The 26,654-nt window shown below is 42.7% G+C and overlaps 1 protein-coding gene, 1 non-coding gene and 1 pseudogene across 2 annotated transcripts; all 3 read left to right on the top strand.

The window, feature by feature from the left end:
- Window positions 1–14,141: 14,141 nt before the first annotated feature.
- LOC123402293 lies at window positions 14,142–20,939 on the top strand (annotated as a pseudogene).
- Window positions 20,940–21,019: 80 nt separating this feature from the next.
- LOC123419792 (putative F-box protein At4g38870) lies at window positions 21,020–22,150 on the top strand. The gene has a single exon (XM_045107219.1). It carries the CDS (start codon window positions 21,040–21,042, stop codon window positions 22,138–22,140), a length of 1,101 nt encoding a protein of 366 aa, XP_044963154.1. The 5' UTR covers window positions 21,020–21,039; the 3' UTR covers window positions 22,141–22,150.
- Window positions 22,151–23,549: 1,399 nt separating this feature from the next.
- On the top strand, window positions 23,550–23,622 carry TRNAR-ACG. The gene has a single exon. It is a non-coding gene; the product is annotated as a tRNA-Arg (tRNA).
- Window positions 23,623–26,654: the final 3,032 nt, after the last annotated feature.

The following is a 26,654-nucleotide window of genomic DNA, read 5'->3' as shown; positions in this document are numbered from 1 at the left end:
ATCTAGAGTTGCTCCGCCTTAGTGACTGTTCCCCTCATTACAGAAGCACTCAGTCTCGGGTTTGGGTTTAATCTTGGGTCTCTTCATTAGTGCAGCAACTGTTTTGCCGTTTCACGAAGTATCCCTTCTAGCTCTTGCCTTTCTTGAAACTTAGTGGTTTTACAAACCATCAACTATTGATGCTCCTTCTTGATTTCTACTTTCGCAGTGTCAAACATCGCGAATCGCTCAAGGATCATTGTATCTATCCTTGATATGTTATAGTTCATCACGAAGCTCTCACAGCTTGGTGGCAGTGACTTTGGAGAACCATCACTATCTCATCTAGAAGATTAACTCCCACTTGATTCAAGTGATTGTCGTACTCAGACAATCTGAGCACACGCTCAACGATTGAGCTTTTCTCCTTTACTTTGTGGACAAAGAATCTTGTCGGAGGTCTCGTACCTCTCAACAATGGCACGAGCATGAAATCACAATTTCATCCCTTTAGAACATCACTTATGTTCCGCGACGTTTCAAAACGTCTTCGGCGCCTTGCTTCTAAGCCATTAAGTATTTTGCACTGAACTATCGTGTAGTCATCAGAAACGTGTATGTCGGATGTTCACAGCATCCACAGACGACGCTCGAGGTGCAGCACACCGAGTGGTGCATTAAGGACATAAGCCTTCTGCGCAGCAACGAGGACAATCCTCGGTTTTACAGACTCAGTCTCCAAAGTTTTCTACTATCAACTTTCAACTAAATTTTCTCTAGGAACATATAAAAAACAGTAGAGCTATAGCGCAAGCTACATCGTAATTCGCAAAGACCATTAGACTATGTTCATGACAATTAGTTCAATTAATCATATTACTTAAGAACTCCCACTCAAAAAGTACATCTCTCTAGTCATTTGAGTGGTACATGATCCAAATCCACTATCTCAAGTCCGATCATCACGTGAGTCGAGAATAGTTTCAGTGGTAAGCATCTCTATGCTAATCATATCAACTATACGATTCATGCTCGACCTTTCGGTCTCATGTGTTCCGAGGCCATGTCTGCACATGCTAGGCTCGTCAAGCTTAACCCGAGTGTTCCGCGTGTGCAACTGTTTTGCACCCGTTGTATGTGAACGTTGAGTCTATCACACCCGATCATCACGTGGTGTCTCGAAACGAAGAACTATCGCAACAGTGCACAGTCGGGGAGAACACAATTTCGTCTTGAAATTTTAGTGAGAGATCACCTCATAATGCTACCATCGTTCTAAGCAAGATAAGGTGCATAAAGGATTAACATCACATGCAATTCATAAGTGACATGCTATGGCCATCATCACGTGCTTCTTGATCTCCATCACCAAAGCACCGGCACGATCTTCTTGTCACCGGCGTCACACCATGATCTCCATCAACGTGTCGCCATCGGGGTTGTCGTGCTACTCATGCTATTACTACTAAAGCTACTTCCTAGCAAAATAGTAAACGCATCTGCAAGCACAAACGTTAGTATAAAGACAACCCTATGGCTCCTGCCGGTTGCCGTACCATCGACGTGCAACTCGATATTATCTATTACAACATGATCATCTCATACATCCAATATATCACATCACATCGTTGGCCATATCATATCACAAGCATACCCTGCAAAAACAAGTTAGACGTCCTCTAATTTTGCTGTTGCATGTTTTACGTGGTGACCATGGGTATCTAGTAGGATCGCATCTTACTTGCGCAAACACCACAACGGAGATATATGAGTTGCTATTTAACCTCATCCAAGGACCTCCTCGGTCAAATCCGATTCAACTAAAGTAGGAGAAACTGACACTTGCCAGTCATCTTTGAGCAACGGGGTTACTCGTAGCGATGAAACCAGTCTCTCGTAAGCGTACGAGTAATATCGGTCCAAGCCGCTTCAATCCAACAATACCGCGGAATCAAGAAAAGACTAAGGAGGGCAGAAAAACGCACATCACCGCCCACAAAAACTGTTGTGTTCTACTCGAGAAAACATCTACGCATGTGTTGGGGAACGTCGCATGGGAAACAAAAAATTTCCTACGCGCACGAAGACCTATCATGGTGATGTCCATCTACGAGAGGGGATGTGTGATCTACGTACCCTTGTAGACCGTACAGCAGAAGCGTTAGTGAACGCGGTTGATGTATTGGAACGTCCTCACGTCCCTCGATCCGCCCCGCAAACTATCCCGCGATCAGTCCCACGATCTAGTGCCGAACGGACGGCACCTCGGCGTTTAGCACACGTACAGCTCGACGATGATCTCGGCCTTCTTGATCCAGCAAGAGAGACGGAGAGGTAGAAGAGTTCTCCGGCAGCGTGACGGCGCTCCGAAGGTTGGTGATGATCTTGTCTCGGCAGGGCTCCGCCCGAGCTCCGCAGAAACGTAATCTAGAGGTAAAACCGTGGAGATATGTGGTCGGGCTGCCGTGGCAAAGTTGTCTCAAATCAGCCCTAAAACCCCACTATATATAGGAGGAGGAGGGGGAAGACTTGCCTTGGGGTCCAAGGACTCCCAAGGGAGTCGGCCGAGACAAGGGGGAAGGTCTCCCCCTCCCAAACCGAAATCTACTTGGTTTGGAAGGTGTAGTCCTTCTTCCCTTTCCCACCTCCTTTTTTTTCTTTCCACTTTTATTTTCTTTCATATGCGCATAGGCCTCTCTTGGGATGTCTCACCAGCCCACTAAGGGCTGGTGCGGCACCCCAAACACCCATGGGCTTCCCCGGGGTGGGTGGGCCCCCCCGGTGAACTCCCGGAACCCATTCGTCATTCTCGGTACATTCCCGGTAACTCCGAAAACCTTCCGGTAATCAAATGAGGTCATCCTATATATCAATCTTCGTTTCTGGACCATTCCAGAAACCCTCGCGACGTCCGTGATCTCATCCGGGACTCCGAACAACATTCGGTAACCAACCATATAACTCAAATACGCATAAAACAACGTCGAACCTTAAGTGTGCAGACCCTGCGGGTTCGAGAACTATGTAGACATGACCTGAGAGACTCCTCGGTCAATATCCAATAGCGGGACCTGGATGTCCATATTGGATCCTACATATTCTACGAAGATCTTATCGTTTGAACCTCAGTGCCAAGGATTCATATAATCCCGTATGTCATTCCCTTTGTCTTTCGGTATGTTACTTGCCTGAGATTCGATCGTTAGTATCCGCATACCTATTTCAATCTCGTTTACCGGCAAGTCTCTTTACTCGTTCCGTAATACAAGATCCTGCAACTTACACTAAGTCACATTGCTTGCAAGGCTTGTGTGTGATGTTGTATTACCGAGTGGGCCTCGAGATACCTCTCCGTCATACGGAGTGACAAATCACAGTCTTGATCCATACTAACTCAACTAACACCTTCGGAGATACGTGTAGAGCATCTTTATAGTCACCCAGTTACGTTGCGACGTTTGATACACATAAAGCATTCCTCCGGTGTCAGTGAGTTATATGATCTCATGGTCATAGGAACAAATACTTGACACGCAGAAAACAGTAGCAACAAAATGACACGATCAACATGCTACGTCTATTAGTTTGGGTCTAGTCCATCACATAATTCTCCTAATGATGTGATCTCGTTATCTAGTGACAACACTTTCCTATGGCCAGGAAACCTTGACCATCTTTGATCAACGAGCTAGTCAACTAGAGGCTTACTAGGGACAGTGTTTTGTCTATGTATCCACACAAGTATTGTGTGTCCAATCAATACAATTATAGCATGGATAATAAACGATTATCATGAACAAAGAAATATAATAATAACTAATTTATTATTGCCTCTAGGGCATATTTCCAACAGTCTCCCACTTGCACTAGAGTCAATAATCTAGTTCACATCACCATGTGACTCCAACGAATCTAACACCCATATAGTTATGGGGTCTGATCACGTCTTGCTCGTGAGAGAGGTTTTAGTCAACTGTTCTGAAACTTTCAGATCCGTGCGTTCTTTACAAATCTTTATGTCATCTTATAGATGCTGCTGCTACGTGCTATTCGGAAATGCTCCAAATATCTACTCTACTATACGAATCCGTTTCACTACTCATAGTTATTCGGATTAGTGTCAAAGCTTGCATCGACGTAACCCTTTACGACGAACTCTTTAACCACCTCCATAATCGAGAAAAAATTCCTTAGTCCATTAGTTACTAAGGATAATTTTTGACCGCTGCTAGTGATTCAATCATGGATCACTCTCTGTACCTCTCAACAGACTTTGAGTCAAGGCACACATCAGGTGCGGTACTCAGCATGGCATACTTTAGAGTGTATGGCTAAGGCATAGAAGACGACCTTCGTCTATTCTCTTTATTCTGCCGGGGTCGGGTTTTGAGTCTTACTCAAATTCACACCTCACAATGCAACCAAGAACTCTTTCTTTGCTGATCTATTTTGAACTCCTTCAAAAACTTGTCAAGGCATGCATCTTGTTGAAACTTCCATTAAGCGGTTTTTGATCTAGCTCCATAGATCTTTGATGCTCAACGTTCAAGTAGCTCAATCCAGGTATTCCTTTGAAAAACTCTTTTCAAACAACCTTGTATGCTTTATAGAAATTCTACATTACTTCTGATCCACAATATGTCACCCACATATACTTATCAGAAATTCTATAGTGCTCCCACTCACTTCTTTGGAAATACAAGTTTCTCATAAACTTTGTACAAATCCAAAATCTTTGATCATCTCATCAAAGTGTATATTCCAACTCCGAGATGCTTGCACCAGTCCATTGAAGGATCACTGGAGCTTGCATACTTGCTAGTATCCTTAGGATCGACAAAACCTTCTAGTTGTATCACATACAATGTTTGCTCAAGGAAACCGTCGAGGAAACAATGTTTTGACATCCTACATGCAATATTTCATAAATAATGCATCAACAACTAACATAATTCTAACAGACCTTTAGCATCGCTACGAGTGAGAAAGTCTCATCATAGTCAACTGTTTGATCTTGTCGAAAACATCTTTGCGACAAGTCGAGCTTTTCTTAATAGTGACTTATCACCATCATCGTCTGTCTTCTTTTAAAGATCCATTTTTACTCAATAGTCCTATGACCATCAAGTAATTATTCCAAAGTCTACACTTTGTTTTTATACATGGATCCTCTCTCGGATTTCATGGCTTCCAGCCATTTGTCGGAATCTGGGCCCACCATTGCTTTCTCCATAACTCGTAGGTTCACTGTTACTCAACAACATGACCTCCAAGACAGGGTTACCGTACCACTCTGTAGTAGTACGCGACCTTGTCAACCTACGAGGCTTGTAGTAACTTGATCCGATGCTCGATGATCACCATCATCAGCTTTCACTTCAATTGGTGTAGGCGCCACAGGAACAACTTCCTGCGCCCTGCTACACGCTGGTCGAAGTGATGGTTCAATAACCTCATCAAGTTCTACCACCCTCCCACTCAATTCTTTCAAGAGAAACCTTTCCTCGAGAAAGGATCCGTTTCTAGAAACAAACACTTTGCTTTCGGATCTGAGATAGGAGATGTACCCAACTGTTTTGGATATCCTATGAAGATGCATTTATCCGCTTTGGGTTCGAGCTTATCAGACTGAAACTTTTTCACATAAGTGTCGAAGCCCCAAACTTTCAAGAAACGATAGTTTAGATTTCTCTAAACCTCAGTCTATACTGTGTCATCTCAACGGAAATACGTGGTGCCCTATCTAAAGTGAATGCGATTGTCTCTAATGCATAACCCATAAACGATAGTGGTAATTCGATAAGAGACATCACAGCATGCACCATACAAAATAGTGCATGGCTATGACGTTCAAACACATCATCACACTATGATGTTCCGGGTGGCATGAACATTGTCTTAACTGCGTACCAAAACTCGTAACTCAGATATTCATTTCTATGATCATATCGTAGATAGTTTATCCTCTTGTTACGACGAACATCACTCTGAAATGGAATTGAACTTTTCAATATTTCAGACTTGTGATTCATTAAGTAAATACTCCTGTATCTACTCAAATCGTCAGTGAAGTAAGAACATAATGATATCCACTGCGTGCCTCAGCACCCATTGGACTGCATACATCAAAATGTATCACTTCCAACAAGTTACTATCTTATTTCATCTCAATGAAAACAAGGCCTTGCTCATGTGGTATGATTTACATGTCACTAGTGATTCAAAATCAGGTGAGTACAAAGATCCATCAGCATAGAGCCTCTTCATGCAATTTATACTAACATGACTCAAGCGGCAGTGCCACAAGTAAGTGGTACTATCATCATTAACTCGTATCTTTTGGCACCAATATCATGAACATGTGTAACACTACGATCGAGATTCAATAAACCATTGAAGGTGATTATTCAAGAAAATAGAGTAACCATTACTCTCTTTAAATGAATAATCGTATTGCAATAAACACGATCCAATCATGTTCATGCTTAACGCAAGCACCAAATAACAATTATTTAGGTTTAACACCAATCCCGATGGTAGAGGGAGCGTGCGACGTTTGATCATATCAACCTTGGAAACACTTCCAACATGTATCGTCACCTCGCCTTTAGCTAGTCTCCGTTTATGCCGTAGCTTTCATTTCGTGTTACTAATCACTTAGCAACCGAACCGGTATCCAATACCCTCATGCTACTAGGAGTACTAGTAAAGTACACATCAACATCATGTATATCTAATATACTTCTCTTGACTTTTGCCAGCCTTCTTATCTACCAAGTATCTAGAGTTGCTCCGCCTTAGTGACTGTTCCCCTCATTACAGAAGCACTTAGTCTCGGGTTTGGGTTTAATTTTGGGTCTCTTCATTAGTGCAGCAACTGTTTTGCCGTTTCACGAAGTATCCCTTATAGCCCTTGCCTTTCTTGAAACTTAGTGGTTTTACAAACCATCAACCATTGGTGCTCCTTCTTGATTTCTACTTTCATAGTGTCAAACATCGCGAATCGCTCAAGGATCATTGTATGTATCCTTGATATGTTATAGTTCATCACGAAGCTCTTACAGCTTGGTGGCAGTGACTTTGGAGAACTATCACTATCTCATCTGGAAGATTAACTCCCACTTGATTCAAGCGATTGTCGTACTCAGACAATCTGAGCACACGCTCAACGGTTGAGCTTTTCTCCTTTACTTTGTGGACAAAGAATATTGTCGGAGGTCTTGTACCTCTTAACAAGGGCACAAGCATGAAATCACAATTTCATATATTTAGAGCATCACTAATGTTCCGCGACGTTTCAAAACGTCTTCGGCGCCTTGCTTCTAAGCCATTAAGTATATTGCACTGAACTATCGTGTAGTCATCAGAAACGTGTATGTCGGATGTTCACAGCATCCACAGACGACGCTCGAGGTGCAGCACACCGAGTGGTGCATTAAGGACATAAGCCTTCTGCGCAGCAACGAGGACAATCCTCGGTTTTACAGACTCAGTCTCCAAAGTTTGCTACTATCAACTTTCAACTAAATTTTCTGTAGGAACATATAAAAACAGTAGAGCTATAACGCAAGCTACATCGTAATTCGCAAAGACCATTAGACTATGTTCATGACAATTAGTTCAATTAATCATATTACTTAAGAACTCCCACTCATAAAGTACATCTCTCTAGTCATTTGAGTGGTACATGATCCAAATCCACTATCTCAAGTCCGATCATCACGTGAGTCGAGAATAGTTTCAGTGGTAAGCATCACTATGCTAATCATATCAACTATACGATTCATGCTCGACCTTTCGGTCTCATGTGTTCCGAGGCCATGTCTGCACATGCTAGGCTCGTCAAGCTTAACCCGAGTGTTCCGCGTGCGCAACTGTTTTGCACCCGTTGTATGTGAACGTTGAGTCTATCACACCCGATCATCACGTGGTGTCTCGAAACAAAGAATTGTCGCAACGGTGCACAGTCGGGGAGAACACAATTTCGTCTTGAAATTTTAGTGAGAGATCACCTCATAATGCTACCGTCGTTCTAAGCAAAATAAGGTGCATAAAAGGATTAACATCACATGCAATTCATAAGTGACATGATATGGCCATCATCATGTGCTTCTTGATCTCCATCACCAAAGCACCGGCACGATCTTCTTGTCACCGGCGTCACACCATGATCTCCATCATCATGATCTCCATCAACGTTTCGCCATCGGGGTTATCATGCTACGCATGCTATTACTACTAAAGCTACGTCCTAGCAAAATAGTAAACGCATCTGCAAGCACAAACGTTAGTTATAAAGACAACCCTATGGCTCCTGCCGGTTGCCGTACCATCGACGTGCAAGTCGATATTAACTATTACAACATGATCATCTCATACATCCAATATATCACATCACATCGTTGGCCATATCACATCACAAGCATAACCCGCAAAAACAAGTTAGACGTCCTCTAATTTTGTTGTTGCATGTTTTACGTGGTGACCATGGGTATCTAGTAGGATCGCATCTTACTTACGCAAACACCACAACGGAGATATATGAGTTGCTATTTAACCTCATCCAAGGACCTCCTCGGTCAATTCCGATTCAACTAAAGTTGGAGAAACTGACACCCACCAGTCATCTTTGAGCAACGGAGTTACTCGTAGCGATGAAACCAGTCTCTCGTAAGTGTACGAGTAATGTCGGTCCGAGCCGCTTCGATCCAACAATACCGCGGAATCAAGAAAAGACTAAGGAGGGCAGCAAAACGCACATCACCGCCCACATAAACTTTTGTGTTCTACTCGAGAAGACATCTACGCATGAACCTAGCTCATGATGCCACTGTTGGGGAACGTCGCATGGGAAACAAAAATTTTCCTACGCGCACGAAGACCTATCATGGTGATGTCCATCTACGAGAGGGGATGTGTAATCTACGTACCCTTGTAGACCGTACAGCAGAAGCGTTAGTGAACGCGGTTGATATAGTGGAACGTCCTCACGTCCCTCGATCCGCCCCGCGAACTATCCCGCGATCAATCCCACGATCTAGTGCCGAACGGACGGCACCTCCGCGTTTAGCACACGTACATCTCGACGATGATCTCGGCCTTCTTGATCCAGCAAGAGAGACGGAGAGGTAGAAGAGTTCTCCGGCAGAGTGACGGCGCTCCGGAGGTTGGTGATGATCTTGTCTCGGCAGGGCTCCGCCCGAGCTCCGCAGAAACGTAATCTAGAGGTAAAACCGTGGAGATATGTGGTCGGGCTGCCGTGGCAAAGTTGTCTCAAATCAGCCCTAAAACCCCACTATATATAGGAGGAGGAGGGGGAAGACTTGCCTTGGGGTCCAAGGACTCCCAAGGGAGTCGGCCGAGCCAAGGGGGAAGGTCTCCCCCTCCCAAACCGAAATCTACTTGGTTTGGAAGGTGGACTCCTTCTTCCCTTTCCCACCTCCTTTTTTTTTTTCTTTCCTCTTTGATTTTCTTTCCTATGCGCATAGGCCTCTCTTGGGATGTCTCACCAGCCCACTAAGGGCTGGTGCGGCACCCCAAACACCCATGGGCTTCCCCGGGGTGGGTGGGCCCCCCCGGTGAACTCCCGGAACCCATTCGTCATTCCCGGTACATTCCCGGTAACTCCGAAAACCTTCCGGTAATCAAATGAGGTCATCCTATATATCAATCTTCGTTTCCGGACCATTCCGGAAACCCTCGCGACGTCTGTGATCTCATCTGGGACTCCGAACAACATTCGGTAACCAACCATATAACTCAAATACACATAAAACAACGTCAAACCTTAAGTGTGCAGACCCTGCGGGTTCGAGAACTATGTAGACATTACCCGAGAGACTCCTCGGTCAATATCCAATAGCGGGACCTAGATGCCCATATTGGATCCTACATATTCTACGAAGATCTTATCGTTTGAACCTCAGTGCCAAGGATTCATATAATCCCATATGTCATTCCCCTTGTCTTTCGGTATGTTACTTGCCCGAGATTCGATCGTTAGTATCCGCATACCTATTTCAATCTCGTTTACCGGCAAGTCTCATTACTCGTTCCGTAATACAAGATCCCGCAACTTACACTAAGTCACATTGCTTGCAAGGCTTGTGTGTGATGTTGTATTACCGAGTGGGCCCCGAGATACCTCTCCGTCATACGGAGTGACAAATCCCAGTCTTGATCCATACTAACTCAACTAACACCTTCGGAGATACCTGTAGAGCATCTTTATAGTCACCCAGTTACATTGCGACGTTTGATACACACAAAGCATTCCTCCGGTGTCAGTGAGTTATATGATCTCATGGTCATAGGAACAAATACTTGACACGCAGAAAACAGTAGCAACAAAATGACACGATCAACATGCTACGTCTATTAGTTTGGGTCTAGTCCATCACATGATTGTCCTAATGATGTGATCTCGTTATCAAGTGACAACACTTTCCTATGGCCAGGAAACCTTGACCATCTTTGATCAACGAGCTAGTCAACTAGAGGCTTACTAGGGACAGTGTTTTGTCTATGTATCCACACAAGTATTGTGTTTCCAATCAATACAATTATAGCATGGATAATAAACGATTATCATGAACTAAGAAATATAATAATAACTAATTTATTATTGCCTCTAGGGCATATTTCCAACAGCATGAACCTAGCTCATGATGCCACTGTTGGAGAACGTCGCATGGGAAACAAAAAAATTCCTACGCGCACGAAGACCTATCATGGTGATGTCCATCTACGAGAGGGGATGTGTGATCTACGTGCCCTTGCAGACCGTACAACAGAAGTGTTAGTGAACGCGGTTGATGTAGTGGAACGTCCTCACGTTCCTCGATCCGCCCCGCGAACCGTCCCGCGATCAGTCCCACGATCTAGTGCCGAACGGACGGCACCTCCGCGTTCAGCACACGTATAGCTCGACGATGATCTCGGCCTTCTTGATCCAGAAAGAGAGACAGAGAGGTAGAAGAGTTCCCCGGAAGCGTGATGGCGCTCCGGAGGTTGGTGATGATCTCGTCTCAGCAGGGCTCCGCCCGAGCTCCACAGAAACGCGATCTAGAGGTAAAACCGTGGAGGTATGTGGTCGGGCTGCCGTGGAAAAGTCGTCTCAAATCAGCCCTAAAACCTCCGTATATATAGGTGGGAGAGGGGGAGCCTTGCCTTGGGGCTCAAGGAGCCCCAAGGGGGTCGTCCGAGCCAAGGGGGGAAGGTCTCCCCCCCCCCAAACCGAGTCCTACTTGGTTTGGTGGGTGGAGTCCTTCTTTCCTTTCCCACCTCCTCCTTTTTTTTCTTTTCTCTTTGATTTTTCTTCCAATGCGCATAGGGCTCTTTTGGGTTGTCCCACCAGCCCACTAAGGGCTGGTGCGCCACCCTCAATGCCTATGGGATTCCCCGGGGTGGGTTGCCCCCCCCCCCGGTGAACTCCCGGAACCCATTCGTCATTCCCGGTACATTCCCGGTAACTCCGAAAACCTTTCGGTAATCAAATGAGGTCATCCTATATATCAATCTTCGTTTCCGGACCATTCCGGAAACCCTCGTGATGTCCGTGATCTCATCCAGGACTCCGAACAACATTCGGTAACCAACCATATAACTCAAATACGCATAAAACAACGTCGAACCTTAAGTGTGCAGACCCTGCGGGTTCGAGAACTATGTAGACATGACCCGAGACACTCCTCGGTCAATATCCAATAGCGGGACCTGGATGCCCATATTGGATCCTACATATTCTACGAAGATCTTATCGTTTGAACCTCAGTGCCAAGGATTCATATAATCCCGTATGTTATTCCCTTTATCCTTCGGTATGTTACTTGCCCGAGATTCGATCGTCAGTATCTGCATACCTATTTCAATCTCCTTTACCGGAAAGTCTCTTTACTCGTTCCGTAATACAAGATCCTGCAACTTACACTGAGTCACATTGCTTGCATGGCTTGTGTGTGATGTTGTATTACGGAGTGGGCCCCGAGATACCTCTCCGTCACACGGAGTGACAAATCCCAGTCTCGATCCATACTAACTCAAGTAACACCTTCGGAGATACCTATAGAGCATCTTTATAGTCACCCAGTTACGTTGCGACGTTTGATACACACAAAGCATTCCTCCGGTGTCAGTGAGTTATATGATCTCATGGTCATAGGAACAAATACTTGACACGCAGAAAACAGTAGCAACAAAATGACACGATCAACATGCTACGTCTATTAGTTTGGGTCTAGTCCATCACATGATTCTCCTAATGATGTGATCCCGTTATCAAGTAACAACACTTGCCTATGGCCAGGAAACCTTGGCCATCTTTGATCAACGAGCCAGTCAACTAGAGGCTTACTAGGGACAGTGTTTTGTCTATGTATCCACACAAGTATTGTGTTTCCAATCAATATAATTATAGCATGGATAATAAACGATTATCATGAACAAAGAAATATAATAATAACTAATTTATTATTGCCTCTAGGGCATATTTCCAACACGTCGCCGGTGCCCTCCCCGGCCGCCCTCGTCCGTCTGCGCGACATGGCGGGAGGGTAGGCCACCTCCGGTCGGGCCTCCCTCCACCACACCTCCGGTCGGTCCTCCCGCTAGTGCCCTCCCCGGCTGACGCCGCCGGTGCCCTCGTCGGCCGCCGTCGTCCGTTTGCGCGACATGGTGGGAGGGTAGGCCGCCCTCCCTGCCTGTCTCCGGTCGCCACCAAGCGGGAGTGTAGGTCGAACCACCGGTCGGGCCTCCCTCCAGCACCGCTAGTGCCCTCCCCGGCTGACGCCTCCGGTAGGCCTCCCTCCACCACACCTCCCAGCCGCCGCCGTCGGACCTCTAATTCCTGTAGTGTGTATGGCATTGCTTTGTTGATATTGCTATAGCTGATTCCTGTAGTGTGTATGGCATTGCTTTGTTGATATTTACTCTAATGCAGTCAGTGAGTGTATTAGTTCAGGTACTTTCTTGTGTTAAGTAATACATACTAGATACTAGTCCCTCCGTTAACATATATAAGATGTTCTAACTTTTTTTCTGAATCGGATGTATATAGACACGTTTTAGTGTGTTTATTCACTCATTTCAGTCCATATATAGTCCATATTGAAATATCCAAAACATCTTGTATTTGTGAATGGAGAAAGTATCATTTATCTGAGTTCTTGTTTTTATCCTAAATTTCTCAAATCCTTTTGCTCAGTATCGTTGGATTGCTTATACGGCCATTTCCATCGGATGTTGTTTTGTTGTCGCGTTCTTGATTGGAACAAAATAGCCAGGGTAAGATGAAAACCTTATTTGGACATCTAGATTACAAAGTTATAGTCCCATGTTCTTTTGAAAATGTTCTTAACTTTCAGTATGTTTTCCTTTTATTTTATTTTCAGTTTGTTTCTAACTTTGAATTCTGTAGGTTAAATCAATTCTGTAGGTTTATCAGTTCAGTCTTACATGCGGTGTTACACATTACATGTATCCCTTAATTGGTTTTTACTATCCTTTTCTGTGCGGTAACTATCTAATGATTATGTCTGTTTCAATTTATGTAAGAGAACATTAAAATATACTAAGTAAGAACTACTAGAATTAAAAAATAATTTGATATACAGCAGAATCACTGAGTAAAAGAAATAACTTCAAATGAATGATAGAATAGTAGATAGATATCCTTCAGGAGAAGCCTAGATAATCAACATACCTTTTTTTGCACGGAAAAACAGTTTTCTGCGTGTTCTGTTAATAAAGGAGGAAATAATTTAATAATCTCCTTGGTTCTACCTTGAAATAACATAAGATAACTCTGTACTTATTTGGTTGCGTATGAAATCGATGGAGGATGACAGGTTCTCTATCAGTAGCAGGTTGCGTATTGTTCTTGTATTGCCATCGTAGTGTTGCGATTTTTGTGATAGTCTAGTTTCTGATTATTTCACTTATAATTTTAAGACTTTTTAGGCGCATACTATTTTAATTCTCATAATATATCACCGTGTTCTTCTACATTCCCATAGGGACCTGTTCCTGAAAAGCCCAATTAAAAGCAACCCAAGGTCCTGGTGTTCCATTGAATATGTTGAATTTGAACATTTATAAATGGTGTACTAAATGTAAACTTATTTCTTTTGTAGGATAGGACTTGAATTTTGTAGTTGATTGCCAATAGACTGCCAAACATGGTGATGTCTCTGGACAATTTAAGGGGCTTCGCCTTAGCCACGTCATCGAGTGCTTTTATTGGATCTAGCTTTGTGATCAAGAAGATTGGCCTGAAGAAAGCTGGGGACATTGGGGTAAGAGCAGGTTGTGCCTCTCTCCTATATCTATTTCAATGTTTTTTTCATCGCAGACAAGGTGAAAGATAAATTTTTAATATTTGTACTGCTTTAATCCATTAATAATTAATCTATGCTTTTTACCCTCATGATTTATAGGTTCTCGAGGCTACTCATACTTATATGAACCGTTATGGTGGATAGGAATGGTAACTAGTAAGTATCACTTACACTGAGTTGTTTCTTTATGTGGTGGCGTTATAGCAAAGGCACTCCGTAGAGATACTAACCCAATTTTCTTTTCTTTGTGGGGCAACACCCCACAAAAAACTGAGTTTTGTTGCCACACAAATATCTTCGAATAGATGTATATTTTGGTAGTTTTTACGTCGGGCATTAGATGTCAGGTGAGGATAGTGTCCGTGCTTGTACCATTGATGATAAGAAGGATGGTCACCTCCTTACAATACTAGAACACAGGAGCCTAGTTTCACTATAGTTTTATTTGGAATGAACAACATTTTCTAATGATATGATGTAGGCTTGAAGTAATGTTTACCGCTCTCTATTATTTCTTGCAGTGATTCTGGATGAGGTGGCCAATTTTGCAGCATATGCATTTGCTCCAGCAATACTTGTTACTCCTCTTGGAGCATTGAGCATCATATTTAGGTTTTCCACATGCCATCCTTCCTAAGCCATAATTCTGGTGAACTGATAATAGAATGTTTCCTTAATTCTCTTTCGTTCGTGCAGCGCAGTGCTAGCACACTTCATTTTGAATGAGAGGTTGCATATGTTTGCGTGGTTGGTAGTGCATTGTGTGTTGTTGGTTCAGTTGATATAGTGTTGCATGCCCCAATGGAAAGAAAGATTGATTCAGTTAGCGAAATATGGCAACTCGCAACTGAACCAGGTATCTCTTTTCAAGTCCTTAAATAGTTCCTGGTGCCATTTCTCATAGTTTTCCCTTTGTACGAATGTTCATTGTGACCATGTGTCCTTAATAATATACTTTGCTTTATAACCAATTTACCATTAGTGGTTGTTTGAAACGCATTGTTCGGTAAACAATAGATGCAGTAATATTTTCTAATTCTCACCAGAGTTTTCCAGTTAGTTTCATATTTTTCCCAAGTAGGGCTCAGAAATATCTTGGCTACATTATTAGACAAAAAATATATCCTTCTGTTAGCCGCTCCTTTTGTGCTTGTTCCCTTATAGTGTTTGCTAATGTTCATTCTTTTAATGGATGACAGTGCTGCAGTGCTACTGATTTGGCTTTAAAAACATAAAATGCTACATACAGGAATCAGTTCCAAAGTTAACAGTTCAATTTCTTTGCTTGTTTTGTGGACAAGACATGTTGTGTCATTCTACTAGAGTTAATACCATATATGTTTATATGCACTATATCTATGTGATACTTCCATAAAAACTATATGGTGTTACACCACCAAGAAAGTATATGAGGGAAGTTGTTTCCCTTTGTGCAACATTCTTTATGTTTGTGGTTATGTTTTCTATCGCACTTTTTAGTAAAATATTTATGTTATCAAATCCATTTTTGACATGCAACTATAATCTGTGCTGGCAGGTTTCATAGTCTATTCTTGCTTGGCTGTAGCTCTTGCACTTGTTTTAGTGTTCTGGGTTGTTCACCATACCGAGCAAAGGAAAATGCTCGCATATGTTGCAATATGTTCACTATTCGGGTCTCTTACGGTAGGTTTGCAATACATCATACCAGGACATGAGTTGTTCAAATTGATTTATAATGCCCTGATGAAGTACTATATTTGGAACAGGTTATCAGTGTTAAGGCAGTGGCCAATGCTTTAAAGCTCTCATTTAATGGAGTGAACCAATTTGTCTACATCCAAACTTGTGATTATATGTTGTTTAGTGCAGCTGAATTATTTAAACAAGGTAGGCTTTCTCGTCATATTCGATCAACTCAAGTATACTGCCATACATATGAATTGATGGTTCTACGCATCTTTGAGATCTGTTATGGTTAGTGCCTCGATATCTCATTTACAAGTAGAGACCACTTGAGATCTTCATGATTTAGAGACCACTTGAAGCTATGTATTTGACCCATTTGAACCCATAGAATGACATAGCAGAATTGTTAATATGCTCTAATTGTTAATATCATGTCATTGTTTTTGGCGGGGTAGGGAACACTGATTTTACTTTTCCATCGCTATCATATGCTTAGGTAGCAGGCACGATTGGAACAACTAAATCTAAATCTGAAGTCCTGAACCTGCAAACATGGATCGAGGGAAGGAGATTGCGGGAGAGAATATGATTGCTTCAGGTCGTTTTATTAACTGGGAAAGAAAGAAATGCTGGAGATATATATTTGAAGGCATCTCTTTTAATTTTTTTGCAACTTGTATTAGTTAATCTGAACCGTAATAACTTGGTCCCATCATTAGATGTACGGCTCGTTTCTGAACCGTAATCTGAACCGTACAGCTTTGATAATAGTTAATCTGAACCGTACAACTCATTTTTTCCCCAACTTGTATTACTTAATCTGAACCGTAATCTGAACCGTACAGCTTTGATAATATGATATATGCTTCACATGCTGTTGAACTAAAATAGATGTATTGATCCAGCAACATCAGACGTAGGCGTCATATGTAGCAAATAATAGGTATATGATGTTAGCTGGTGATTGAAATTGATGTAAAGAAGAATAGTGGTATCCTATCTTATGGATTTTCCATTTTTATATTTAAGTTAGACAGATAGCAGACAATAACTAGTCTTTTGACGAAATCGTTTTCCCTTGGTTCCACAAGTCTGTAGTATTTCTATAGGCATAACCAGACTGTCAGACTTGGACCAATCTGATGAGTCTCGAAATATACTATGGCTATAACTCTCAGACATGATAATCAGGTCCTTATACTTTACCTCGTGTCTTTGGTAGTGGCTCCAACGGGGATTTCATCAGGCATCTAGCTAGTGAAAAAAAATCAGAACTCTTTGTGTGAATCTATAACTATTGACTGGCGACAAATTTCATTTAGGTACAAATGATTTAGCGCACCTTATTTTGTTGTTATGGACATGAAAACCTTTATTTATTGTGTGCCAAAATATGACATATGTGCATGACTTCATTTTATAGGTTGTCGTACGGATGTTCTTTGGACTACGATATTGACATGAAGACATTTATCGTAATGCCAAATATTATGACATTGATGTGCTATGGATTATGCTATATATACATGGATGTGCTATGGATTATGCTATATATACATGGATGTGCTATATGTTGTATGGATTATGGATGTTATATATATGATGTATGGATTAAGGATGTTATATATACGATGTATGGATTATGGATGTGTTATATGTATGGATTATGGATGTTATATATATGCTCTATGGATTATGTTATATTTATATATATGTTGTATGGATTATGTTATATATTTATATATATGCTGTATGGATTATGGATGTGTTATGTTATATATGTATATATATGCTCTATGGATTATGTTATATATATTTATGCTCTATGGATTATGCTATATATATATATGTTGTATGGATTATGTTATATATATATATACATTGTATATTTATGCTCTTTGTTGTCATGTTCATGACGGCAAATAAATGTGGCGCCCCAACATGTGGTTTGCCGTCTTGTGTAACTTCAGAAGACGGCAAAAATTTGGCATATTTTGCTGTCATGTATAGGTTAGAAAGACGGCAGAAAAAATGTCATATTTTGCTGTCATGTATAGGTTAGGAAGACGGCAAAAAAGGCTAACGTCGTCCGTTAGCTAGGCCGTTCCGTTTTCTGACCATTTTTTTTGCCGTCTATCAAAGTAGCTGACGGCAACATAATTCCACTGACGGCAAACATTTTGTCGTCTGTTGTCCCGGTCGCTGACGGCAAAGACGCCCTTTGCGGGCACATGATCTGACGACATTATTTGCCGTCATGGGCTGACGGCAAAAATTTTGCCGACTGTAATTCGCTCTTTGCCGTCTGTAGCGTCCTGACGGCAAAATGCTCGATTCCTGTAGTGTATGAATTCAAACTAGCAGGAACATCAACCGACACACATGTAAGAACTTCCGAATAAAATTTAAGTGAATAAAAGGTTTGTATAGCAAAAACCACCATTTACTTTATCTTCATACTATTTCTTAGGAATGCATGATGATGCTTTATTGTTATTAAATACTCCCTCCGTTCCTAAATATAAGTCTGTTGTTAGATTTCAATACGAATTACATATAGATGTATATAGACATATTTTAGAATGTAGATTTACTCATTTTACTTCGTATATAGTTCGCACTCGAATATCTAAAAATACATATATTTAGGAACAGATGGAATAATAGATACATGGTTTGCCAGGGTATTTAACAAGAGTTCTGATTAGAAAATCGGAACCTAGCTATTTCATGTGCCGCTTCATTCACTTCCCTCGGATAATGCACGTACTCTATCTTCCTAATCGATGCGGCTAACTCAACACAATCTACATTATTTTCCCTTGCACAGTGCATGATTTCTATCTTCCGAATCGATCCAGCTTGCTAATCGACAAAAACCGTTGTGGCTTAATTTCAAATAGTTCCTTAGCTTGCACATGTCTCCATCATTTCAGTGGCATCAAATTCAGTTTGGACCGCTACACACCGTCACATTTTCTAGGACCAACCCATCCCTTATAACTTGCACTACTTCCATTGTTACGCTTGAGACATGTCACATGTGGTAGAATGAACACGAAGGCGCCTGCCTTCACAATTCCCTTCGCATCCTTAATAGTTGCACCAGTTGATCCCACACCATCATTAGCGCACAATATTACGCATCAATATTCAACTTAATTAACAGATCCTCGATTTCTTGATAATTGAAATCAATAGGCATGCCTATGATAGCCATCGCCCAATGCGTTTGCTGCCGACGAATCCAATAGGGGTGCATGCTGCCTACCTCAATAGAGGTCATGCAAGTCCACAGTCTACATGGAGCAAATCTTAAATTTGTACTGGTTTGTTTTGTTTCATTTTTTTTGGGTGCTCAAATACACCCTATAGTGTTCTGCCGGCCCATATATAGCCCAGGCAGCCCCACCCAGAGACACACCCTCGGTCTCATGCTCCCAGCCTGCTGTAGGGTCGGTGCTCCCGTCCTCGCCGGAGCGCTTCCGGCGGCGCTGCTCTTCCGGCCCGCCGTCCTCGCCGCGCCAGCTCGACCCTCCCCAGGTATGCGCCCCCAACTCCGCTTTCCCCCTTATGGATCTGGCCTTTGGTCGCTCACCGTTCCTGGATCCTGTACCCACATCCAAACCCTAGATGGGTTTTGATCCCATCAGATCAAGCAACTCTATTAATTAGCAGCTCTCTTTCCGATCCATGATGACCCCTAACCAATAGATTTCAGTTGCTCATGACTTTGGAGTTAGCGTATGCATCTAGAGACATCTGAGAGAAAAATAATAGCGGAACGTTGATCCAGCGCTGGGCATCTACCACCTCAAATGCATGACGCGTGTCCTTATCTTATCTTCCCCAACCGCTCTTTTTTCTTTCCTGAAGCAGTGTTGGGCCCTTGTCACTCTCATGGCGCCCGTGCTGAGCAGGACCCTTGGGCCCGCCGCGGGGGCTGCCGCGGGCCGCGCTCGCGCCGCCAGGGAGGAGGCTCGCCGGCGCCAGAGAGTGTCTGGTGGGAGACCGAGAGGGGCGGGCTGGCCGGGGCGAGGTGTGCCTCCGCCGTTGCTGAGAAGACCGCCGGGGAGGTGGAGTCTAATGCGGTCGTTGCTTCTACAACACAACCGTTGTTTCAGGAGTTCCGTTGGATTTTTGGATCCCGTCTCCTACCTCTCCCTCTCCATTTATCCCTCTTCAGTTTTTTGCAACGCGGTCGTTGCAGAAACAACGCAGCCGTTGTTTCAGGAGTTGTATAAATTATTTTTGCAACGCGACCGTTGTTTCAGGAATTATTTTTGCAACACCGTCGTTGTTCCTGCAACGCGGTTGTTGTTTCTGTAACTCGACCTTTGTTTCAGGAATTATTGGGTGTGGGGAGGCGACCGAGCCGCGTAGATTGGATGGCTGCACGCGTACATGGAATGGTCATCGAGGTGACGAATGTTTACTAAACATCCGTCGGTGGACGCGTAGCAGTCCCCAATCGTTTTATAGGAAAAGATTCATTGTTATGAGCACCCCGTCTGATGTTTTTTACTAGCTCGCCCAACGTGTATGGATCATAACTCATAACACCAGTTTAGACAGTTGGGAACTTGGTATTGATAGGATGTTAATGGTGACTGATATGTAATTTAAACAATCAGATGATTTGGTGCACATAAAATTTGCATCCTATTTTTAGTTATTCTAAAAATAGAACTAAGTCGGTGGCTCTCGGATACAGCGACCTGAGTTAATATGTAATGTGTTACATGTTACTTTAATTCTACACGGGCAATCATACTTGTTTTCCAGCACACACAATTAAACTACATACACGTACGTGGAGGTAGATTGCTTAGACCTCATGGTTATGCATACACTTCCTTCAGTACAATTGCCTGTTTTGACCTGTTTCTTTCTTGAACTAAACTGCAGCTTGGTTTTGCTAGCATCTGTGTCGTTCGAAAGATATTTCCAATTAATTGAATGCAGTTATGAATTATCTGTTGACCATATTCAATTATTGTTTTATTTTTTGTTTGACATTGCCTATTTTTTTAAGGAATCTGCCATATATAATTAAAAGATGGACTCTGAGAAGGTGCTTACTGATGCTAGTTTACCCGATGACCTGGTGGTGAAAGTCCTTTCTCGGGTGCCTTTCAAGTCTTTTTGCCGCTTCAAATGTGTTTGCAAGGCCTGGCTTGCCTTCTCCTCGGATCCACACTACCGTCAGAAACTACCAAAAATTCCCACTGGTCTTTTTCATGGATGCAAAGATGGGTCTGTTGCGCAGCTTGTTAGCCTATCACGAAATGATGAGGAAATTGATGGAGGTCTTACGTTCTTGCCGCACCATGAACATTTAATATTTGTGGATTGTTGCAATGGCCTAGTTCTTTGTCAGTACAAGAGCAACTATACTTCTCCAAATATTTGCCGCTTCATCGTGTGCAACCCTGCAACACAAGAGTGGAGGACGCTTCCTGATATCCACCCTGACCCTGACCCAATTGCCTCCAGATGTACAACTTTTTTGGCCTTCGATCCATCATGGTCGGCACAGTTCTATGTCTTCAACTTTTCTGACGAATTGCCACTTGGTATCAACAAACTTGAGCTGTTCTCGTCTGACCTATCCACGTGGACTGTGGATGCTACATGGAGTTTGGATGTACAGATTTATGAACCACACCACTTTGTAGGAGGAGTACTGTATGTGCACACAGTAGACGGTGAAATTCTAGTGTTGAAGGCAATGGGTTCTGGCATACCGCCCCGTCATTTTACCATCGAGTTGCCGGGTCGCCTTTGGAGTCTCGTGTATGGTTGCTTTGGTCAATCATCAGGGTTGTTGCAGTGTGTATTTCTAGAGGAGAGCGGTGATACAGCTGTAGTTTTCAGTCTTGATGCTCATCATTCTTATGAGTGGTCTTTGAAGTGTCGTGTTAGTATGAGAGATGCACTTGGAAGAGATGACTTTGTTCACAATAATAGTTGGCCGCATTGGCTTGGTTATCATATTGTCGCTCTTGATTTGGAAAGAGGGTTCATCTTCCTTGTTGACATGGAACAAATAAAGCTTTTGTCGTACAACATCAACACTGGGAAACTTAGAAAGATCCAGGATGATTGCCGTAGTAACTACCTTTATTATGTGGCATGCTACTCAAAACTTCCAGGCTGAGCCATGTACGTGATGCGGTGAGTAGTACCAGCGCGCATCGCTTAATTATGTGCAACTTTTACATTTTATTTTCGTCCATGCGGAGCTGCATGTGTATTCCTCTCCTTTCTAAGACATAGACAGAAACTTGTTACTTGTTCAGGGTCCAAGTTTACAAACCTGTTAATGTTGTGGATGTTTGTGTATGTTGGTAATTGGCGAGGAGGCACAATTATAGAGAAAAATGGCGTTGTGAATGAGTTTAACTGTCTAACCAGTAACAAGCAAGCTGCTTGGCTAAGCACACGTCATGCATGTTCTTACCAGGATGTTAAAACGTGAGGAATGATTTCTTTATCCGTTTAATAAAAAATGACCTTCTTTAATTTGCACATAGCCAGGATGTTCCAAGTGAATTCTGCACATTGCACATTTCTTTATCCGTTCAATATTCGTGAGGAGGCACAATTCTTGATGTTAAAACGTCATGAATGATTTCTTTATCCGTTCAATAAAAAATGACCTTGCTTGGTGGAGGAAAAGAAGGTAAGCAAATTAAGGAGATGGGCAATGTGCAGGATTCACTTGCGCTCTTAGTTCCGGTTGATTCCACACTTACATGTACTACATCCATCCATAATTACTTTGTCGCCCAAATGGATGTATCTGACACTAAAATACATTTAGATACATCTATTTGAGCAACAAGTAATTCCGGACGGAGGAAGTAGATGTTTCCTACTTATATATACACCTTTTCATGCAAAATGGCTATCTCTGTTATTGCTAGTTCTTTCCAACTATAATTATTTAGATACGGAGGGAGTAGCTTATAATTGGGATTTCTAGAAACATAAGCTGGTGCAGCCGAGTGTCTAAACTATCCTTTCTGAACAGAAGCAGCAGAGGTAGAAGATATGTAAATAGTACCATCACGGGGAAATGCGCCAGGTTAGCTGATCAAGGAAATATTCCTATCGGAAGAACAATCAGAAAAACAAAGGAGATAATCAGTTGACACTTTTCACACAAGGACCGTTTTTCGTATTAAGCACGAGAGTCAGTAAGGAAGAAAGACCTCTGAGTAGCTATCAAAACAAATTAATGAATAAAATATAAACAAATTCAGATGAAACCAAGGCGTATTTATGAGCCATTTTCTTGAATAACTGCACGTGTTGGAGCATTCTCACCTAATTGCACATGCAGTAGCATGTACTCCCTCCGTTCCTAAATATAAGTCTTTCTAAAGGTTTCACTAATGAACTACATACGGATGTATATAGACATACTTTAGAGTATAGATTCACTCATTTTGCTTCGTATGTAGACTCCTAGTGAAATGTCTTAAAAGACTTATATTTAGGTACGCAGGACTACTAAATAATTACAGAATTGTTATAACACTGCCGTTATTAGAAACATGCAAGGACTCCGTGGCCCAATGGATAAGGCGCTGGTCTACGAAACCAGAGATTCTGGGTTCGATCCCCAGCGGAGTCGGCGCTTTTTTTTAACATTTTCAAGTTACATTTTCTGATCCGATGACAAAATACTCTTTAGGTTATATGTCTACTTTTTTAAACGCGATTCCCTAGGACCCGATTCATTAAAAAAGGTCGAAGAGAATTGTTCAGTTAATTTTAACGAAAAATCGAATGAAAATCGTTACATCACGTCCGCAAAACAATGTACACATGGCGATGTGAAAACCCACACAAAAATGCACACATGTTATGGAGGAGAAAAGCATCGTCGAGGTTGCAACCCGACATCATCGTCATCATGCCTCCGCGAGGGCGACTCCGACTCCGTCATCAACGACCATCGAAAAAGCCCTCATCGTGAACAAGCATCAAGGCTTGTGCCGACCAATGCCAAACAGTCAGCCACACGCACCGCTGAGCCAGCGCGAGCGCCAAAGCTGACCACCTGTCTATGTCCCCTCTTATCCAAAGCAAAATTATAATTTTGTTTTCTCGACCGCCCAGCTCGTGACACATCAAAGGCAACAACATTACGTTTTTACTTGTTAATTCTCATCAAGAACCTTGCATCCAATGAAGTTACATAAATAATACACCCCTTGTATTATCCATGTTCAGTTCGTAGCAGCAGTATGCTGCAAAGCACACACCATTGTTTTTTACAGGTAGTGATGATCGACGTGCGGTTTATTCGGGTAGAAGAAGACGGCTCCACATTTATAGCGTGTGGGTTGTTTATTCAAGGCAAAAAGAAGTTGCCTCCATGGTTTACACGTGTGGGCAACAAACACATGGACATGATTTGTCACGGTACAAAGCTTATCATGATCCTAGCATCATTAGGAGTTGCTTGATATCATCATGTGGCCGGTGGCCCTACACCCTTGTCGATCTTAGCTATGCTCAGAGTTATGCAAGTATCGGTCCAACATGAATGATGAACCGAATGTGGTAGTGATCATCTTACTAATGATGAGATGGGTATAAGTATGAATTGGACTAAAAATGACGATGAAAGTCTGTGTTGGAACATGATGGGTGTCTCATTGATCCCGCACATAGTACAAGAGTTTTCAAATATGCTTTCCAAGTTAGAGAGTACAAGCACACAATGCGGCCCACTGATATCTCTTGATTTATTAATTAACCCTGTTCTTTGTTCATGAGTCTCAATAATTCGAAATGTTAGTTGGATGTGGTCTAGCTTGCGAAGTGTGTGAACAGCCTGACCAGAACTAGTTTGGTGCCTGCACACATCGTTTGAGATCGGATTTCCATTTACAGATTCACATTCAGATAGGCGACTACTTTGGACTAGAGTCGTTGTGAGTTACTGTCGTGGTAACATCCTCACCCTGTATCCAATTGAAGTACTCCATCCTAGGGGTGTAACTGATGAATCATGTGTGCAACAATACACCATTGCAGGGTTGAAACCTATTCGAAGAGTCGTGTCTACGATTATGGACTACTTAAAGACTTATGTTTGACCATATTGAGCATGAATGGATAATCTGAAACTGTGTGAGTAACTTCGGTCGCCTTCTCACGGGTGAGTCAGGAGAGAATTCATGGTGACGTATTGATGTGGTGACATGCTAGATGATGGGCTAGTGTGGGCTCTCTTACCTTGATCAAACTACTAGTCATAGTTCTTGTTAGCCAAAAGTCAAAGGTGACAATCTTCTTTCATTAATACATAATGCATGAGTAGATAGTTTTGACTTGTTTAATTAACTTTTTGCATATGAGACCACTAAAGCCAATGATGATTTCTACATGGGGTTCGACGTTGACTAATTAGCTTGAAGTTCTAGACAATAGTCTGGTACCTTTGTTTGAGGAGTTGGATGCTAAGAGTTCGGCTAGAGATGTTCTAAGAATCAAATGGCGACTTCTCAACAGGCTTATAGCTAGATCGGGGTGAATATCTGACCTAGTTAAAGTCATCCTGCCACGACACTTAATGTTTATTCGCTATTTAATAGCATTACATGCAATGAACTGATCACTGCATGTCTTGTTTGGTAGTCTCAAGTCATTGAATGCATACATAACCCGCATCTTTTATTGGTTGATTATTTTATTTATGTCAAAAAACAAGAAACATGGTAAGAGTTAATGCATCGCGTTTAAGTATATTTTAAGATTACTAGCAAAAGGGTCCGTGCGTTGCAACGGGAGAAAAAAAATACCACACGCTTTTAATCTTTTATAATCATTTTGATTTATTAAAATAATAAGCTAACTAACTAATGTAGTCACTCTTATCCTATTTTGTTGAGAAATCAACCCGTCCATTGTTAATTCCACCATGATGAGAAATTGAACGGGACAAGCAAAGCAAAACAAAGAGGCTACGTGAATTGATCAATGGACTGTTATCTTATTTCACTCATGGGGTAGAGAATGTGGGATCAGATGACAAACTGAAGGTGGTGTTCCATTCTCTGTCTCTACAACAACGCAATCTTACATTCAATACATTCATTCATCAGCAAAAAAATCCCCACAAAACAAAATTTCTTGCCGGTGCTTGGCACACGGTTGGAGGCATGGGGAGAGGATCACACCAGATGATGAGTTCCTGCCGGAGAAGGGGATACGATGAGGGGAGCAAGGGTTAGGTGCCTCTATCTGGCCATAAGGAGTCGTTGTTGCCGCGCCATAACCTCGGAGTTCCCCGTGTGAGCCATGGAGGCCCGCCTCCACCTGCAAGTACTTTGCTCCGTCGCGTCTTATCCGCGCGCCGCCGCCGTTCTGCATCGAGTAGACGCATAAGTCGATGTAGTTGTCGCGTTGATTTGATCCAGAAGCCGTGCTCGAGCGCCAAAATGGGGGCAGCAAGCGGGCAGAGGTACGAACGCGGAGGCGGGTGGGTTGAGATCGACAGCAGTGGTGGTTGAGGTCGGCCGCAGCGGCGAGTGGTGTGGCAGCGGCCTGGGCACATGTCAGGATGGACCAGGGTCGACGCGATGCGCTCGAGCGCCGCAACGGGGCAGTGAGCGGGGAGAGGTACAGCCGCGGAGGCGGGTGGGTTGAGATCGG

The sequence above is a fragment of the Hordeum vulgare genome, chromosome 1H, assembly GCF_904849725.1.
Source record: "Hordeum vulgare subsp. vulgare chromosome 1H, MorexV3_pseudomolecules_assembly, whole genome shotgun sequence".
NCBI classification, from domain to species: Eukaryota; Viridiplantae; Streptophyta; class Magnoliopsida; order Poales; family Poaceae; genus Hordeum; species Hordeum vulgare.
This window is presented reverse-complemented; position numbering and strand designations above follow the sequence as displayed.